General features: G+C 36.7%; 1 protein-coding gene across 2 annotated transcripts in view; it reads left to right on the top strand.

Annotated features, from left to right (window-relative positions):
- Positions 1-21,489, top strand: part of AK5 (adenylate kinase 5) — a 98,951-nt gene that overhangs the window by 46,695 nt on the left and 30,767 nt on the right. For both annotated transcript variants that reach the window (XM_058029752.1, XM_058029754.1), the window contains exons 7-8: positions 8,015-8,105; positions 14,239-14,315. In XM_058029752.1, coding sequence (XP_057885735.1) covers positions 8,015-8,105; positions 14,239-14,315 — 168 coding nt within the window. The remainder of the gene's footprint in view (positions 1-8,014; positions 8,106-14,238; positions 14,316-21,489) is intronic.

Genomic DNA, 21,489 nt, shown 5'->3' with positions numbered 1-21,489 from the left:
ATATTCCGTGATGACTAAAGCAATCGTTTCTGTCAGTGTCTCCTCAGCTTGCCAGCTTTCATTTATAAATCAAGTAGTCTCCTTTTTGCTCTGAAACAACATGCTCCAATAATTTAGATGTCAAAACAGAACTTTCTGGTACAGAAATTAAAATAGCAGTGGCTCACTTCTTGCTGCAGGAAACAAACTCAAATCCTTCCTGCAGCAGCACAATTGGAAGTGGGCTTTATGAGCCATCCTGAACTCAGACTGACATCTGCTGAATATTATCCTCTTTGAGAGGAGTCCTACTTGTAGAGATAAATCTTTTATTTCATGAAAATTTAGTACTTTTTAGCTTGAGATGACCAAGGAAGGGCTTAATATCAAGGATTCCAGTATCATTTATGAAATTTATTAATATAGAGATGCCCAGTGGAAGTGCTGCTTATTCTGGGTCAGAATTTAGTTAAAACACAGGAACTGTGTAACTGAGAATTAAAATTTATTTTTGTCTTCCAAGGAAAATAGAAAAGTCAAAAATTTTCAAACATTCCCATTCTTACAGTGTGAAATTCCATTTTAAAAAGCTACAACTGTTGCAGATGAAATTATTTGTCTTGCGAAGGTCCTAGATAACTAAAAATGTCACATTATTTCTTGATTTAAATGCAGATATTGCATATGAAACACCCACATCATCCAATGCTTAAGCCTATGGTTTACCCTATACTTGTTCTTGCAGCTGAGTCATTAGTCCTCGTGCTTGAATAACTGGCTAAATTTGCAGCTGAAATTAACTCAGGGCATTTTTTTGTTAGGTTTCAGATGGTAGCATTCTTCCTTAGAAAATTGTGATGATACATAGGCAAAATTTATATTTGTGATAATAATTGTTATCAAGTCATCTAATAGTATAAGACCAGACAACAATATTTTAGTATTTTGCTTTCAAAATCTCTTCCAAAAAAGCCAACAGGAGAAATGCTATTGATCCTGAAAGGGAAATATTTGACTATATTTGGCAGCAGCATCAGTGTTTTTCTTTGAAATTATTTGCAAACTGTCAATAGAAGAAAATAGTATTTATAGGAAGAAATGTATTTCATTTCTGACTTTTTCTAAGTTTTTTTTGTTTTCTTATTTGAATTACAGTTGTTGCTCATTGGACCTTTTGGGGAAGCCAGTGTCACTGTATATTTATTCAGGGTGCCTGTCTGTGATTTGTACATGCTGTGGGAGCTGATGCTAGAAAATTATTTGGTTATGTTTTAAACAAGAGTGACACAGGAGCTCTGTAGGCAAGGAGAAATGTATATATTTTAAAAACTTTAATCAGGAAAAGCCTTTCTGCACACAAACATACTGGTTAATGTCATTTATTTATAGGGCTCATTCTGCCTCATTTGCAGTCAAAATTAGCAAAAAAAAAGTATTGAGGAAAGCATTTATATGAACATATGAACATATTGGTGATCAGAGCTGTTTCACTGAACTGGGCGCACTGGGAATGTGAATATTCCAGTATTCATCTCATGGGGTACTGGAAGAAATAAGGGAATTGTGCTGTAGCAACTGATCCTTAGCTGGTTTATTCCCAATGAACAAGGGCACATCCAAGCCTCATAGGAGTTTTCATAGATAAAGGTGGAAGAAAAACTATTGGAAGACAAACATTATTATTGTGGAAAGAAAAAACAAAGGCATCTGGGGAAGTGCTGGGTAATTCTAAGTCTTTCTATAATGTTCCTGAGCTTTATAAAGCAAAGTGACAATTACAGCTTTTATTGACTGATCTTCATGCCACTTGTTTGTACCTCTGTGCCCTTTGTCTACATTTCCAAATACTGAATTTTACATTAATGCTTCATTATTGCAGCATCACTGAGCTCTGGTAAATAAGAAAGGCAAGCTAAGGCACAGAGGGCTGTTAAGGCTGTGTGAGGATTTGGACAGCTTTGAGTCATACCTGACTCTCTGTAATCAGTAATGTCTTTCCCCTTCCTTTGGGGTTAGGTGCATTAAAGTAAAAAATCAAACAATTTATTCTAGACCCAGTGGAGGTAGAGAGTAAGATGATTTCTCCCTCAGGCTGAATGTTTTCCTGGCTTCTACAGGAACAGAGTAAAAATTAATTCATGGAGCATCTCCTAACTCAGACCATAATTAAGTTTTCCATTCAAGCCCTTCAGAAGCGATCTGTCTGCATGCTCAACACCACTGTTCTGTTTCTTTGTAATATCATTTGCCTCTTTAAAAGCAATTTCCTTTAAAAAGTAAATGCATAGTGAAAATAACTCCAACAGTGGAATGTATGTTTTTTAAAATAAGGAAAAGTGTTTGTACTTCCAAGGTAGAAAAGATCTCTATATGTTCATATACTAAAGCATTTCTTTGATTTCAATTAATCTTCAAAAATAATTAACATAGTCGACTTTACTATAGAAGCTGCTGAACAGATGTAATACATATCAGGGTGAAAGTTTTCAATGATTTCCAAAGTGAATATGCACACAGAGTTTATATGCAGAGATGCTGGCTGTATTTATAGCTTGAGAAGTTCCTACTAGAAGTAACTTATCTGAAAAGTCAAATAACCCAGAGCAAACACATGCAAATCATATCCTTTTAAATGCTATGTGAAGTAATGCATATGCTGCCTAATTTGGTTCTGATACCTGATGATTTCCAAGATAATTATAATACTTACAGTAGGGGTCATGGTAGTATAGAGAAATAGCTGAAACATTTGAACTGTTTGTTACTGACTATGTTAAACTGACTTCAGTTAACAGAGTTAGAGATTCAAATATGGTGGAGGATAATGCCTACTGGAAGTTCAGAGTCCCTCTTAGGATTGGAGAACATGATGCAAAAATGATTGTGTTAATAAAAGAACAATACATTTGCTTTCCACATAATGGTCACCAGCCTTCCAGATGAATATCCTTATTGGGGAAAAATAAATTAATCAACCATGCTCCTGAACATGTGCACAGGCAGAAAGGCTTTGCATCTTAGTGTTATGAAAAATGTATATGTTCCAAACCCACTCTGTGGCAACATCAGCTTCCCTATTAAACAATCAATTGCTTCATCCTCCCAAGTCCATTAATTTTCTGTTACCCCGCCACCAAATTATTGATTTCTCCCCTCACCCCCAGTCACATCCAACTCTCCTTCAGTTTGTCTGCTTTCTGCTCTAGAAGGGCCTGTAATTGCACCGTGTCTTTCCCATCATCTCTTGCCACCACACTGCCCGAGGCACTCATTATTATCAGCTGCAAACTGCTGTAAGTCAGGTGTTGCTCAAATGATCACAGCATAAAGACAGAAGGTCTCCCTCTGTCTACCTATCAAAAGCTATTTCTCCACATAAATGTACAAAGACAGGCTATTACTTCTGCTACTGTTGTTTCCTCAGGTGAGAGTTGCCATTTCCTTGCTGTTGCTCTGTTCAATATTCCAAGTTTGGAAGCTGGCTTTGCAGTTTTACTGTGAGGGGAGGGAAACTGCCACAACGCCGCCACACTTGTGTGCCATGGCACTAAGTTGTTGAGTTTAGGCATGAAATAAGAGAAAAGAATTTAAAAAAAAACCCCAAGCCTGTGTTTTGTAGTAATTTCAATGTTTATGGACTGACAAATTAGTATAAAGGAGTCTGTGAATAGAAAAATACAAAATGAGTGGCTTTGAATTGCACCTATTTTGAGTCCCTGAGTTTAGGATACAGAAAAGCTACCAGCAGTTGCTGCAGAACTGTCAGCTCCACTCAGGGCTGCTGAACATTTACCCCCATGCTTGTTTACACTGACAGCAGCAGATCCTTCAATACAAGTGGAACTTGAGAAACTAATGATACACATATGAGGACTCTGCAATTATTTATGAATACTCTTTGAAACTCCTGTGTTAAAAAAAAAAGGTGCTTATTTTAGATAACCCAGAGTATTCCTTAGGATTGTAATAATGGTGTCAATATCTCCAGTTCAGTTTGTTCTAAATTTCTGTCTGATACCAATTTGTGACCTCTGCTAATTGCATAATATTTTTAAAATCATTGGTGAGCTCTAGTGTAATTTCAGTTGTAGGTTTTTTTGTGTATGTGTTAAAATACAATATAAAAATTAATCTGAGATTTTGGAGTATTTGATGGATAAGAATGAAAATATTAGAAATAAAGGATGGATTAGAGAGAAATACCTCTCCCCTATGTCCTCATTCTGCCATATTGTGGTGTTTTGAAAATTTTTTTGGTTTTGTTAAAGTGGATCACTAAAAATACTTTATAATAGTATTATATTATAGTATTTATTATATAATATATTATGTTTTACTATTTATAGTATTATAATAGTTCCCTGAACTCCCAGTCTGCACATTCCATCCTCATTTCAGTGCCTCTGCTTATTGGTTTCCCTATACAAGTCTTCAACTAATTTTTCTCACCCCCCATCCCAGTGGTTATTATACTACTTTACATATTTTTCCTCACATGTTTCTTTGCTGTTTTCCCATGTTGCTGGTGTTTTTCTTTTGATTTTTCCACTCTCTCCAGTGGTAACTGCACAAGTCAATTGTAATTCTTAAGAGACGCAAACTAGGGATGGAACAGCAATAATGCAGGAATTTCTGTGTGGGTGTCCAAAAATGGTAAAGCAGCACCTAACCCTCAACAGTGTCTCTCACTTCACCTTTTAGTATTACCAAGGGTAAAATAGAACCAGTTCTTATTTGTTTTCAATCCTTCAGGAGCAAATGCCTGCCTAAATCAGGATGAATAGTAACAGTGTGTTCTCATCGCATTTGTAGCTGCTGAAAATCATTATAACTTCCTCAATCTTATGACTCCCCTTATTTTACTAGGATTGCCAACTTTTCAACCAAAAATACCAACACTTAAGGGACAGTGGTGCAATCTGGCTTCTACACTAGATACCTCTTAAAAGCGTGGGAAAACCGTGGTACAAGAAGCCATGTCCTTTTTTCTGTGGATAAACCTTTTTTTTTTTATTTAAGAAGAAATTTTTCCTCACTGCAGGTGATAATAGATGGGTAATTTTTCCACTTCCTAAACAACAATTGTGTTTCACCTCCATGAACCTGGTTAATGGATTGTGAAGTCTGAAGTGACGTTCTGGCTATGTAGAGTAATACTGCTACTTCCCTGAATTAGATCCTAGCTTAATTTTATTAATATTTTTCTTTTTAGGAATAATTTAAAATTTTCAAATAATGGGGAATCCATTGCAAAATCTGATAAATTAAGTAGTATAGACAGTGATGAAAGAATAAATTTTGCTGTTTGCTCCATTCTGAATTTATCTCATTTGCTCTTCATTCTTGCATCTTACAATTTTGTCTTTTGGATATAAAAACTTCTAAAATTTTTCATTCCCATGGAAAGATACAGGATAAAGATCATTGTTATAGCCTGTCTGGAAGCCCCTCCAGTTTATCAGCTGTGGATACTGGCACTGCATCAAGCATCCAGGAGCTTGCACCCCTGTGCCAAAAACCACAATGTTATGTTATGTTTAATTTGGACATGGCTTATTTTCTTTTCATTGACATCTATCCTGTCCTAAAATAGAGGAAATTTTCACCTACTGTTGTAGATGTTAACTGTTATTTAACTACAAGTTTGCTTGTGGTTTTTTTATGCTTTCTCCATTTCTAACTTTATTTCAAGCTGCACAAACAAGAATTTCCTGCAAGTCTTACTAGCTTTCCTGTACTCCAGTTTGAAACAGGTGGCATCTCCCCCTGTTTTGGGAATGTTTTAGATAAACCACGTGCAAAAACCAGCGGTTTCATTGGAGGTGAAACAACCCTGAAGGGGCAGTGCCAGGCTGAATGACACCCTAACCCAAAATTCTAGTTAACTGCATGATGTTTGTCCCCTGACAGATGTGAGGAAAAAAATTCTGCACTTTTTTCTTTAACTTAATACATGGTACTACCAAACCTCAATTTATCATCATGGACTGGTGAGATTTGCAATTTTCAATAACTCAGACAATTTTTCTGTGGAGCTCCTTCTGTTAGCTAGGATTTGTTGGGTGCTTATTTAGAAACAATAATCATTTTCTCTCTGCCAGCAGCAACAACCACCTGCATTTCCTAAGGCTCTTATTTACAATAGAGAAAATCTAGAAAATGTTTTTCATCATTTTTATATAACACCATGCCAGTGACAGGGTCTGCAATTCCACAATGCTTATGTGAAAATGAGATACATTTTCCAGATAATTCATCATTAAGCCAGTCATCGTTTACTTAAAAAATAAAACCAAGCACAACGCCCCAATATAGTTTAGGAAGGTTTGTGAAACCTCGGTTTCCAAATGGGATGCTGTTAATCCACTGAGGTCCTCCCTAATCTTTCCCTGCCCCAACAAAACAGACAGCATAATATAAAAACACCATTAGTGCCTCATGGAGGGACATGCCATAAAGTGAGGTCAGACCTCAAACCCCTTTGGCCCACAGGGAAGAAACACTTTGCTTCTTCCTGCATCGCTGGTAAAGAATATAACAATGCAGACAACAATACAGTTAATGTTTAATAACGTTACACCTCTATAAAACATAAGCCTTGACTATAATTAAACTGAGACATCCCTTAAGAAACCCTAGAGGACTTAATTGCAAAGAGCTATGTATTGAAGCAAGTAGGGATTTGTTTTCAGTAAGGAAAGCTCCCTTTGGATTTAGACAGGCTCTGCTAAAAATACAAGTTTTACTGCTGTTTTGACTAGGGTTGTTTGAGTACCGTTTATCTTTTATTCAAGCCTCCACTAATTACCGAGGATTTAATTTAAAAATATTTAGCATTTCATTGAAGTACAGAACTCACAAGGTTACTTAGTTTCTTTCAAAAATAATTTTTCCATGGAAGCTACCTTGCCTTCCTGTGGCTCAGAGTATTACAATTCTCATTTTGTGAGGGGAATACTGAATCTATGTGCAAGCTTCAAATAATTGGTTTTCTTTGGGTGACAATATAAGCTTTCATTACAAGGCCCAGACTTTTCAGAATGCTGAAGCACAGCTGGTGTTCTTTGAATAGGAAAGTTGGTGTTTCAAATTCTTGGAACCTTTAGAACATTTTGAGATTGATCATGTGTTTTTTCATGGTGAACTGGATTATTCAGAGGAATGCTATTAATAAGAAAGCAACTCTGTTGTCTCTTCAAGTGTGGTGGGACCTACACAATAATGATCAGACACAACCTGATTGCAATTTACTGGGTTTTATGCATACACATACTCACAAAGATTATATATGTCTTCCCTAGCATACGTTAGGAGCACTCTTTTCCTTCAACAAAGACATTCCAAAGCTGCTCCTTGTGTATTGATAATGAATTGTCCAGAACTTTTATTTTATTAACGGCTGTTATATTAACAGCTTTATTTAAGAGCTATTCTTCCATAAGCTTTAGTTTTGACACAAATTAAAGTGTAATCCCTCTAGTAGGTAAACACAAACAAATTTCTGCTGTAGATTTTTTTTAAGTGCTTTGAGTTGTGGCAAATACTAGATGGCAGAAGAATTTCTCAAGATTAGATAAATGTCTGCCCAGACAGATGGTGACTGCTGCAGGATGAACTTCTGAGCGGTCTTTAGGTCAGACCCTCAAACTCCATTTCTAGAACATGTCAAAAAATTCCATATATTGATATTTATAGTAGGCTCATCTATCTGAATAGGTGATGATCTAAATAAATAAAAATTCATAAATACAATAAGGAAAATCACAAACCCACTGTCAAGCATGTCACTGTAGCAGAACTTCCCCCCTGCCACCGTCACCTGGCCATAAAAAGAAACCTGTCAGACAGAGCCTAGAAAAAACTTTACAAAATTAAAGTCAACATTTAAATGATTCATACCTAAAGCAATGGACAGCAAACTTTAAGATAGAAAGGCTCCTATCAGGAAGGCTTGGGCTGAGAAGTCACAGTACATGTTGATGTTCAGCCAAGTAGTAAGCAGTGCCTGATTGCCAACTTTTTTCTTTTTTTTTAGTTTGACGCAGACAGAGATGAAGAAGAAGTGTTCTCTGACATAAGTTCTGCAGTTGACAATAAACTATTTGCAAACAAAGAGACTGCAGCAGGTGAGTTAATGTAAGATTTAAAAAACCATATTTATTGTACTGCATTTGACATTGGGATGCCTCTTTCATATTCTTCAAGTTTGGATGTGGGTACTGTAGCAGTCTTGACCGACCTAAAACATTTTCCCTATCAGGGACAAAAATCTCTTTATATTTGGAAACTTCATATAGCTTATCCAACAGCTTGCAGTTTATCTGCAAGTTAGCCTTGAAATACTGTGGCAAGTCCACTAAGCTATACTATTAATACAAAAATCATGTAAGTTTTCAATTTCAGTTGTTAGCTGTTTCAGTTCCAGTGATACCTTGGTGTTCACCAGAAAATCAGTCCTGTGAGATTAATGATCGTACTTCCTACCTAATAATTGGTGTGTGAATATAAGTCAAGTGTTTGGGGATTTTATTTATTTGTTTATTTATTATTTATGCTTACTGAGGCTTGAATATCTTCAAAGTAAAACCTTTGAGAGACAAAGGACTGCAAAAGAATTGAAGCTAAAAATCAAAGCACTGAAAATACGTAACATCTGTCAGAAATGTTTTGCTTGAGGGCAGCAGAAGAGTGTTCCTTAGTAACTTCACAACTTCTTCCTTTTACAATGGCATCCCTGGTTGTTTTTCAAATCAACTACTAGGGTTACATATGTAGATGATGTCATTAATGCCTTCTGAACCAGCACACAAAAAGAAGTTTTGGATAATGTTCTAAATGAGATAAAGATGAAGTACTGAGGTGGGGAGGGCGAGGGCAGTGAATGCAAGGGGAGCTGGGGCTGGGGACAATGATGAGAATTATAAGAAGTGCATCAGCTAAAAAGCCCACAGGATTCTAGTGGCCACCCTTCAGATAAGAGGCACAAGAATAAAGATGACTTTCTTTCTCTGTTAGATGGCACACCACTTATTTATTTTGTGCTTAGCCTTATTCATAGAGGCAACAGGTTGATCACAAACCTAAAATGGCATTTCCATTGTACAACATTGTGTAGATAATTTCCTCTGGATTCCCTAACTGATTTAAATTCTGGACAGGAGGAAGAGGAAAGAAGTGTCATAAAGGTGCAAGCTCTGACAAACAGCTTGACAAGAGCTAAGCAATTTGCACAAACTGTTTGTGATTCTGGATGAGTTCCAGTCAGTTCCTCGAAAGTCTGATCTATTTAATAAATCCCTCACCAAAATAATTGGGTAGCCATGAGCAGATGCCATGCCACATTCACCTAATTAGTGCCTACTTTGAGCACTGATAATAATAAGGAGATTTGAGGGTTCTATGAAGGTTTTTATGAGATCAGGTGTTTAATTTCCAGATGTTGCAATTCCAGCATGTCTTGATCTCACTTCTTGTCTTCTAATCTTATTAGTTATATTGCAGTATACTGTAGTTCCTTGTAGCAAACATAAACACAGTATTTCTAATATTTTCATGCCTCCACATCTAATTCATGTTATACCTGTAAAATCCAGTTGTAATCAACTTTGTAACAATATGTACCAAAAGAAAACAACTAAAATGTTTATAGATAAAAATACAATTTTCTCATTGTTGCCTTCTACAACATATTAAGACTGTTGCCAACAGCAACAACCTGTCATGAAACTCAACAGTGTAAGGTTGCAATAAAATTTGTATTAGAAGCATCTTACTGAGAGGAAAATTAAAATGTAATCATTCTAATGCTAATCAGTGCTTCAACAAATTATTTCTATAATATTCACTTGAAATTTATCTTCTAAGCATTTGTCTTGCCCAAATGCTTATATGCAATATGTATTAATTGAGTTATTAGATGGTGCTTCAGAGCATGTTCCATAACATAAAAAGACACGTTTATTTTATTGAGTTTAAACTTGTTATTAAGAGAAGCAGTATGTTTCATGAGATAGGCTTAGATTGTTTTCATGACAGTCAGTGTTGAACTGTGTGAATACCATCATTGTTAAAATATGAGTATGAGCATATTTGAGCCAATGAACCATACTGAATAGAATTGCTAGCAGGATTCAAAATAAGTAATGTATTTAAGCAAAGATTGGAAATTCATTAGCTGATTTGCTAAACACAAATAGTCCAAGGAGCAGACTTAATTAATTTGCATGATGGGTCATAGCTACCTTGTGATGGGAAGTGAAGTCAGCTGCAGATAAATTTAGACAGATCAGTACAGTCTATTTTCATTGTATAAATTAATTTAGTGAACTGTGAAAAAGCAATGCTTGACATTTGCATTTGTGACAACTTAAGGATGAACACATTTTCAGAGAAAGTGCCATGAACCCAGGCTTAAAACACTGAAGTCTTTTATAGGACCAGAGACTTTACAGCCATGATCCCCTGGGCTTTGGGCTGCATCTCTGTGGTAGGAATTACACACCTGCCTATGACAGCCACACTCTCAGTTTTCCATGATCAATATTGTGCAATTCAGCTTAGGAGCAACAAACATTATGGAAAATACAGCATAAAACATGAAATACAGCCTCATGGTGAAGGAAGTGACTGAGCACAGCCATGCACCCTCTGTCCCTTACTGTCAGACTTGGCAGGGGTAGCACCTATCAGCACATCCTTGTACAACTGCAGCCACCTTTAATTAACCTTGTCCTCTGTGCTGTGTCACTGGATCCTCTTGGATTCCTCACAAGACAAGTTTTTATGAAAAACGCCTTCAGTGTCAAGACATAAAACATGGCAAAAAAGGGGATTGCATTTCAGCCTGTTCCTCCCCAGAGACCTGATGATTCAGTTAATGGGGATTTAATAAAAACTTTCAACTGCCTTATTTTTTAATTGTGCAGTACTGCACCTAATAAAATCCTCTCTTTTTTCCTCTAAGGAAAACACAGGGCACATGAAAGTGACCAGGTGTCCCTTTCCTTAACTTTATTCAAGCAATCAAGGAAACATATTTTAAGCCCTAAGGGTACCTTTTCAGATTGCATGCTGGCAAGTTATTTCTCCATGGCAGTTGAACTTTCATGGGCTTTCTTAAATTTTTAACTTGAGTTTCCCCTTTTGCAATTGATAAAGTTACTCAGATCACTTCCTAAAGGTTCATATAAGCACAGGAAGGCTTCAAGTTAATCAAGAGCTTATTTGAGCCAAGAGATTATTTGGTGGAATGGAACACCCTTTTGAAGGAATTAAGACAAATCAGACTGTAAGCCTTTCCTCCTAAGAGACAAGTGTGAATTGTTTTTATAGCCTAGGTCTCATGGTACCAACTTAGCAAAGGAAAAACAATGCAACTTGCTCAGAAAAGGCAATAAAAGTTATTTATGATCAACTGTTCTGTTGTCAGACATGAGATGTGCAGCCTGCAGTCTCACTGAAAGTAGCAGGGCATGTTTGCTTCCAAACTCTTTTCCTTAAAATGACATTGTGCATTTCACCTTTGATAGAGAAACGTTGCCGCAGGTTTTATGTAAAATGTTGCTGATTTAAACTTACATTTAGAAAACCTGAGCCAAGTTTTGAATTATGCACTTTCCAAGGCTCTCCTTTTGGCTTTAGCCTTGTCTGGAGATCTGCCTAGAGCAGGATTCCCGACTGCCAGTACCTTGCCAAGGGGCTCCCTGCTGTGCCTCTGCTGCCTGCCTGCAAGCCATAGTTAGTGAGCTCATTGTTGTCCCCTGCAAGACCTGTTTGAGGAAGATTTAGTCCAACCTTAGCAAAATATGCTCCCTGCAACAACGAACTGAGCTGGAGCATAGCAAACTACTCATGCTGCACCAGGGATATCTCAAGAACTCTGATATGTCCCTTAATTACTTTATCTTGTCTTGGGAGTAGCCATTTGCTTCAATTCATTTCTCATGGGTTTGTCTTTAGGCAATTTGAGAAGGGTAAAGAAGTCTGAGCTTTGTTCAGTGATAGATGGATGGTTATGGAGTTTGTTAGTTTTCATTAAAGCATGAAAGAGAAGACCGATTTTCAGTTTTTCTTGAATATACCCTATGAAGAAGCTATGCTTTTCCAAGGACACCAGCATTCTAATTCAAGGGAAAAAGGCTTTAAGATGCTTGACCATATTAAAATTGTATAACCATTATGGCTTTTATCACTTAAGATACATTATGCATGAGTATTCATTTTCAGCCTGACCTTTACATTTAAGTTTGCAGCACCATATTTCATACTAATGTTTCTAGCTAAGAATATGTACTGCTCTTGGTAGTTAAGTGACAGTTAATCAAGTGCCTTTAATAAAGTGCCAACAAGTGCCTTTAGCAGTGATTGATGTGTCAGAGTAGGCCAGTGCCAGTGACAACTGAGACTTAGTTAAATTATATTATCAACAATGACACGGTGTTAAGAGTGAGATGTCAGCTGTGTAAGATAAATCAAAAGATTCTTTCAGCAGCTGGAAATCTATTTCCTTGCATATATCTTTTAGAGAAAGTTATTTTCAAAAGACCATAAAGTGTACATGCCAGAAAACATGCTGTGTGTGTATGTGTGACATACCAGGAGTATAATTCCTTTCTGTAATTTCTCTGTAGCAATCTGAAAAACTATACATGAGCATTGGGGATGGGGGCAGTGGAGTGAGGAAGCAAAACAAAATCACCATCAGATGGTAGATGCATCTTTCCCTGGTTTCTCTTAGGTAGTCCAGAAAGTGAAATTGAAGATTAATTTGGCAGTTATTGTGATAAGGATTGCGAACTAAGACACCCTGGAATCATCATTTGTACCATGCAGTTACAGTTTTTGGTCATCATGACATCCAGCTCCTCTCTTCTGTTCTCTCTGTCAGGGATATTTACTTCACCACCCACACAGATTATTACTATGCAAACTTCTAAAGCAAGCAAACCCAGATAATATATAAATGCATCTGGCACAAATTGAACTGCAAAATCTGTTATTGATAGTGCTTGTTACAGCAAGCCACCCCTACAAACAACTCTAATGGTGAGAAAACAACTCCAGGTCAGCAATAGGCTTAAAACTATGTACCCTCAGTGCCAGTGCTTGCAGGAGCATCATACCAGGCAGAGACACCTGTAACCCAGGAAGGAGGACTTGTTTTCTCCATCAGTGATCTTGTTTCACTGAGGACACGAGGAGACCAAACAAAACACAGCTGACACTTCCCCTGGTGTTACCTGTTGCTGCCCACATGATGTGAGTGGTTGGACTCATCTGTGGCTAGCTGGTTATGATTTTTATGTTTCTGTGTATCATTACAATATTTTTGTTATTCTCATTTTACTAATACTGTGAAAGTGACTTCTATAGTCTCACACCTATTGACAGTTTTATGTGTTTAGAATATGTGCAGTATTTGGTTTAGAGCTGCACCATCTGGAGGACTCAGGAGAACATTTCCTTATTTATTGCCCAGGACTGAGATAATCTGAATGGGGTGACACTGCCAGAATATGATGACCATGTTGCAGCCTTCCTATGTTTATATAGAAACATTATTGGTGGTTTATCCTCCCATTGTGCTTTAGCAATGATTCCTTCCTTACATGGCTTCTTGAAATATCAAGCTCAGTTTCTGTTGTCCTGCACCTTCAGCAGTTCAGCTGAAGCTAAACTGTAAAGCTCAGGCAGGTCGAGGCTTCTCAGCAACTGGTTTTTGTCATCCCAAGTGAAAGAGACTGCATTCTTCCTGGTCCTGCCACAGGAAGATGACAAGGAGAAGGGGCAGAGCCACACAGACCCCTTGGGAAGGGGTAGAAGAGGATAGAAATTGCTGCTGGAAGCATGCTGCTTTGGTCCCCTAGCCACACCACTCAAGGACCCTTATCTGCTAATCAGAAATCAGTATTTCCTTTCTCTGTCTTAAACTGCTTTGTATTCCCCCTTGAGTGTGGAAATTTAAAATTGCAAGTCGTGGCATGCAGAACACCCTGCCCAATAAATATGCAATCAAGCTAAAACAATTTACCATTTAGCACAGCCCTTCCTTATTAAGATCTGCAGTAACTTTTATGGATATTTTGAAGGCTTTGCTAATGAAATACCATTCACCTGGGCACTCCAGCAAACCTGAATGGTTGGTTCCTTAGATCACAGTTTTTGCACAGATACAGACAATTGGAAATATTATAATGTTCTACCACATTAAGTGAAAGTTTTCAATGCATTTCTGAATTCTAATTTTCTTTCCTATTTTAGGGCCAAATGAACTTGATTGCAGTCTGATTATGGATTCTGGAGATGCTGTTTATACAGAATTTGACTTTGAAGACCAGGTAATTTTCTGTACATATGGCTTCTCTCTAGACAGTTTTCTAGTTTATGTATATACTGTGCTATAAAATTTGTCTAAGCAAGGTGATGGCACTTAAAGGATAGGGCAAATGGATTCTTAAGTGCAACATAAGTAAATTCATGATACACAGATGTCAGCTTTCTGTTAGGAAAAAAGAATTAATATTATTGTAGTATTAAGACCCTGTATCTTTCATTACTGTGCATTGCTGAGTTTCCTCCATAAATTTTAAAACGTTGGCAAATGTGACAAATAGAATTGCTAAAATGCACTGTAAATCTGCTGTATATTTAAAGAGAAGTAAAACCTTTCCAAAGAGCAGTATGAAATTATAAGAAGTGTGAAATATAACTACAGCCAAATCAAACATTCTCCCTATGGAGAAATGTTTTTAAGAATAAAAAAACAACAAAGATTTACAGTATGTTGAAATCAGCCTTTCTACTGAACCTGTCCAATCCACATCTAAAAACTAAATTTTGATAAAAGTTTTCTTTGTATATAGGAAGAATCCTTGGGGAGGGGGGGTGAAGTTATGTATATCTTTCCCCTATAATTTTCACATCCACACTGGTAAGGTCACACCTGGAATACTGTTCAGTTGTGGATTTGGTAATATAGGATATGGAGATACTTAAAAGAATCCAGCAAAGGACCACTAAGATAATTAAGGGACTGGGCCATCTCTCTTACAAGGAAGGGCTGAGAGACCTGAGTGTTCAGTCTGGAAAAGAGAAGGCTCAGGAGCACCTCATCAAAGTGTACAGAAATCTGAAGGGAGGATGCAGAGAAAATGGTTCCAGGCTTTTTCTGGTGTTCAGTGACTGGACAAGAGGCAATGGGCACAAACTGAAGCATGGGAGGTTCCTGAGGCTTGGATGCTGTGCTAAGGATGAGAGTTGTGGACTTGTTACTGTGCTGTGGATAAGCATTAAGAGAATGCCTTAGAATTAAAAAAAAAAAAAAAAAAAAAAAAAGAAGAAGAAGAAAGAAAGAAAGCCATCTGTCTATCACACCACCATGCTTAAGGGTGGTGGTTTTGTATGTTTTGCTTCCTGTCTTCCACTTTTGAATGACTCTGCTTGTATTTTCTTTGTGAATACCACAAACATCTCTCTAGATTTGTAAGCAGCTTGGCACAGAATGCTAATTTGTGTTTCTGTTGTCATTCAACAAAATGCAGTTGCAAATGTTCTCACCTCTTTTCTCATTACTTGCAAAAGATTTCTTTTCTTGTGACATTTCAAAGCTAGTGACAAAATGAGGGCCAACAAAACTGAATTTTCATTATGATTGGATCATTCATTGCTTTTCTATCACAGTATTCAATGCAACACTTTATCCTCACCTGCAAAATATTATATGTTCTAGCTCCATTCATTTATTTTAATTTTTAGATCCCTTTACTGTTCTTTTTGGCTCAGTTATTTCAGCTTGGCTGTTTTTCAGGAAGGCAGCTTGTCTCTGTCTTCACATCCCTTTTTAAATCACATTCTTTCATAAACCCTTCTTAAAATGTTCTATGTCCAGGAAACTTCTAAATTTCACATTATCTTTGTACTACACTTTATTATTTAGGGGTTTTAGGCCAATAAAGCAGAATCTATGTTTATATTATGTTTGGCTATTTTGATGTTAAATTTTGCATTTTAATGACATTTAAAATAGGTTCTTTTGGAAGAGTACATACACTAAAGAAATCATACTCTTGGTTCATAATGTTTACATAATATTCACAAGTTTTTTAGTTACAAAATAAAATAAAATTAATGGAAACGTGAAAATTATACTGATATCATAATAATTTCAAACTATATAGTTCACTGCTGATACATTACACCATCCATAAAAGCACTGCAGTTTTGAATGAATGTGATTCTCACATGAGATTGAACAACACTATGATGGGACCTTATTGTTTTTGTCAATGGCAAATATTCCTTCTGCCAGATGTTGCAGTTAGCTTTTCTCATTATTTTGTTAAACTAACACGTTGCCACTCTGGCAAGAGTGCAATACTGTTAACAAAGAAGGAGAAATGAAGCTAAAACAGTGCTAACAGCACATCAATCAGGGACAGCTATATGAATATGAAGTGGCTGACACCAACTGACTTTAACTGCAAGTTGGTATCTTGATACTTTTTTGCGACATTTAAAAAAATAAATATTTCTATTACTAATATATAAATGTACACACAGTTTATATTAAATGCTTTGTACAAATATTAAGAAAATATACAGGAGAAAGCAATTGCAACCAATTTGAAATTATGGAAGCAAGTATTATATACAGAAGCAAACAAGGGAGTGGATATTACCATGAAGTCATAATACCACCTAGCTGCCTGGTCTGAAAAACAAAATGAGAAATTACTCTCAGGATGGAAAGATCAATAACTAAATTCAGGAGTGAGGAACTGCTCACATTCAAAACTTGAGCTCATTTTGACTGTGGCAGTGATTTAATCCTCCAGTGATTTACCACATGCTGTTTACGAATTGTGTGAAGCATCAACAACCTTTACTCAGAGAATCTCAAGTGGAAAAAGAATGTGTGTCTGGATAAAAATGTGTCATGCAGTGATGTTATTGCATAGGAAATCTGTCATGAGAACGTGGGGGATAAGAAGGCTGGTTTCCAAGCAACCTTACACAGCTGAGCTGCTAAAAATGGCTGAATTTTAGGGGAACATCTTGGTAGTCACCGAACAAGAGCAGTTGGGGGTCAAACAGAAGACAAAGCCACAGCTGGCAATGGGTGCCTTGGTGCAGCTGAAATGGACTAACATAGATACTTTTGCATTTTCTCAGTCTTGGAATGAGCCAGGAAAATCTCCAGTGTAAACTAAACCAAAAAAGCATCTGAGTTGTTCAGATGTACATTAGTTCTTCCAGAATAATGTCTCCTACAGGTAGGCAGGAGCAAGGAGATGGGGTGCTGTGGCTCCAGGCACTGATGGAGTCCTTGGCTCATGTGGAAGTGCCAAGTACTCCCAGAAACACCTGATACCTCTCCTTGGGACAGTGTAAAGCAACACTAGTCCAGATTAAGGTCTGGCTTTTCTGAAGAGTATGCAGGGGAAATTGAATTTAAAACAACTCAGAGAAAGCTTGAGCTTTGAATAGTACATGTTATAAATGATGGTTCAATTAACTTTATGTAACTAAATTAAAAGTAAGCTGATTCTTTTCTACTGGCTATGCATGAAGACTTCAAGAACTAGAACACTTGTAATCATCACTAAGTCTCTATAGCACTGAAAAGCAGGAGGGAAATACCCTTTAAAAAAAAATTAAAACCCATTTTTTCTCCAAATCATTAATAACTATTTTTCTGGTTTTGTCTCAGATCTGTGAGATCCTGTATTATGAAAGGAATAATATAAGGTTTTAGAATTACTTAGAAATACATTCTTCTGAAAAACAGAAATAAGTAAATAAATTAAGGAGATAGTACCTCTCATTGAGAATGACTTATGGAAGAACCAGCCAAGGTTCTTGTTTTAGCAATCTCTACAGCCTTTCTGGAATGATGATTACACTACTCATGACTTGATTGGATAACATAAAAGCAAAGTAACATGGTCAGTTTCAGATATTTTAATCCATATTAATACTTCAGGAATATATTTTGGGCCAGGCATTTTTGAGTGCTACAACTTTAAAGAGTATTCTCAATTTGCAGAACTTGCTGTGGTGGCTAGTGTCTGGTTTAATGAGGATGGTTCTTTGCTGCTGGAATACTCTCAAGTGTGATAAAGATTTTTAATGCTCACTGTGTTCATTTTTACTTGCTATTCAATTTCTCAGCTTTGCCAGAGAGACTACCAATATAATGCCCTTGTTTCTAGAAATCAGAAAGTTTTTATTTTTAACAATTGGATTTTTATTAGAAACCTGCCATTTGGTTTATTTCAAGTGCATTCAGGCAAAAGGGAGTACTGAAGAATTGGCATCAGTGAATCCTATCAAAGAGTTCCAGAAGAAAAGAGCATCCAATTATTTTCTCATGAAAACAAGCCTTTCAGGAGAACCTTAACTAGCCTGATGAATATTTAGAGTAATTAAAGAAAAAGTTAAAACCCACTGTCAGGGAACTGGAGAATGGATACAATCCTCTACAAGCTCTAAGAGAACTTTAGAATTTGGGAAATGTGAAAATCAGGTCAACTTCAAGTAAAAACCTCAAAAATATATTTAGCCTCTAGTAATATTTGGAACAGGAAGTCACAAATTTCATAGAATGGTTTGGGTTGGAAGGGATGTTAAAGATCATTTAGTTCCAGCTTCCCTGCCATGGGCAGGAACACCTTCCACTAGGCCAGGTTGCTCAGAGGCTGACTCACCCTGGCCTTGAATGATTCCAGAGATGAGACATCCACGGTTTCTGTGGACAACCTGTTCCAGTGCCTCACCACCCTCACATCCACAAAACATGGAAATGCATTTTTGTGCCTTTCAGGGAGTTACCAGTTCTTAACTGAGAGATTTCCATGCAGTGTCATGCTGCATTTACTGATTCAATTAGATAAATGCAATTAGATAAATGCATTAGTGCAAAGAAAAGATTGCAAGTTGTTTTGGTTTTTTTCGGCCCCCCCACAAATGTATCAAAGACCTAGGAAATGTAGATTTAAAAAAAAAAAAAAGGTTTTCTGTTCAGTAATGACAAGCAATCAACTCAATGAAATAAATTGAATAACCCAATCTTTGCTGCAAATTCAGAATGTTTTATAATTAGAAATGTGACAGCTCACTTGAAAAATTCACAAGCAAAACCAAAATCAAGTGGAGGAAAAAAGCTCTGAAAGATACATACTCATTCTAACAAGAGGAAAAGAGGAAACAGGCTCTCAATTAGAAGTTTTTGCCATGTAGTTACAATTCATTTTGCAGCTTGGTGTAGTTTCCTGTCCAAAGCACTGAGGAATCCAGGCTTTAGAGAGCAGGAGAAAAGCTTTTAGTGAACTGATGCAAAACAGATTCCACTGCTACCAAGACTATAATAATATTTCCAGCCTGACTGATTAGCATAGCTTGAAACTTAAATATTCAAGAGACATAATGAAAAGTTCCTGAGAGTCTTTTCAATGCAGAGGCAGAACACAAATATTAATAAAACTGATGGGCATGAGCAAAGTGAAAGCCTCATTTAACTAAAGCTCTGTGGATTAAACCAAAGACCATTTTCCTCCATTTACTGTGTTTCCTATCAGTTGTCACTTTGTTTTGACTCCCTTTTCCCTACTCTGAAGATTCAGTCCAAGAAGTTTATTTAACCCTTCAGACACAATACTTTGGGGTTAGGATTAGAATACTACAGAAAGCAAACTACACACCTTCATTTGCAGGAGAAATTTTCATTCAGACTTTCAAAATCAGATAAACATTAATTAAATTCTTCAAGGAGTCAGATTAGAATGTCATATATTAATCATGTGCTTTCTTTTCACTTGAGAACATAAGGAACTTCTGGTGTAACAGCAGTTTTATTCCTATATGCTGTGCAGCATTAAACATTACAGGTCTTAGTAAAATGACCAAGAGTAACCAGAAGCCATTTGGGCTTTTAATGCTGAACATTTCTGCAGTGTCCATTTCTCTTTTGCTGATAGAAAGTGGTATCAATTTGAATTACAGATTCTGGTTATACAGAGAAACTGATTAAAACAGGAATATGGGATAGAAAAGAGAGGATACTCAGAGAATGGTTGTAAAACTCTCTTCTCTCAACACTTGTTTTTTGTCAAAGGTGGAGTCCAGTCTAGTTTAAGGATATCTGCAAAAAGGCAAAATGAATAAGCATCCAAAGACATGAAAGAGCTGGAAAGGCAGGCCTAACTACAGAGAAAAGATGTTTAATAGAAATGTACTGAAGTCAGTGAACAATCTGTTCAGTTCACATTGCCATGGAAACTATCCTATTAAATGCTTCAAAAAAAACAGTTCCAGAAACAAAGTACTACAGTTTGCCTTACAAAATGTTTCCTGAATAAGCTCAAACCATGTGTATTTTGGTGCTTTGAAATAATTTTGTAAATGCAAAGAATTTTTTCTCTTTCAAATCACCATTGCACACTGTAATAAAGGCACGTGTTGGAAAGTCTCCGGCTTTATTTTCCCCCGTGCAAACCATGGCAAAATGGGCAAAAAATAACCAAAGAGTCAACATGCACTTTCTTATGTGAAATGCCAGAAGCAATTGTTTGCTTCTTCTTTCACAGGTGTTATTTGAACTTACTTTCTGGTGATACTTATATTAGGGGAGGCTAAACTGCCAAGGTTAGTTGAAGACTTTGCATTCCAATTCTTTCCTAGTTTTGAACCCAAAGCTGCTGCCTGCAGCTCTGGTGGGCAGTACAGGGCATAAGGATTCAGTTAAAATGGTGGTGAGCTCAAGTGAGTTACTGGAGATTTAAACAACAGTGACAACATTATTCTTCAAGAGGTGCTGCATTTATGCTTCACTGAATAATTCTGCAGTAAATTATGAAGTCCTTCTCTGTGGCTTGAGGAAGTGTCTGTAGTAAAAGCATTACAATTTACAGTGTCTCACCATCATTGCTGTAGGCAGTAGCAGTAGGATACTGCCCCTTCTTTCCTCACACCAGCTTGCCCTTCCCCTGGCATAGCGAGGCTTTATGCTTCATAGACAAAATATAACTTCCCAGCTAAATTTATTAGCTCTACCTTTACAGTCCAGAGAACTTGTATAATTCTTAGGGAATATCAGGTATCCCACACAGTTGATGCAAATAGGATCCACAGCAGAACTTTTCCTCTTCTACCAAAAGTTGATAAAGAAATGTAAAGGTGTATATTTTAAACCCATTCTGCCTCCTAGATTTAGAAGCCTCACTCAGGGCTGTGGATTGGTTTTGTTCACCCAGCATCCCTAAAGACAGATACCAAAACCCTTTCTTGAAAACATTTGTTGTAACAATTTCTATATTTTAAAACACTGCAGAAGGAAGTGCCTTTTTATTTCTTTTATCTTTCTTAACCACTGTCAAAGTACATCCTGTATATTTTTACATACACATATAAAACTGCAGTGAGTGCAAAGATGCTGTTTTACTCTATGGGATACAAAACTGCTCTTAAAATCACTTATTTGTATTGTATCAAAGCAGAAAAGTGGTTTCTCTGGGT

The sequence above is a fragment of the Melospiza georgiana genome, chromosome 9, assembly GCF_028018845.1.
Source record: "Melospiza georgiana isolate bMelGeo1 chromosome 9, bMelGeo1.pri, whole genome shotgun sequence".
In the NCBI taxonomy this organism is placed as follows: Eukaryota; Metazoa; Chordata; class Aves; order Passeriformes; family Passerellidae; genus Melospiza; species Melospiza georgiana.
The sequence above is the reverse complement of the archived record's forward strand: the minus strand, read 5'-3'. Positions and strand labels throughout refer to the sequence as shown.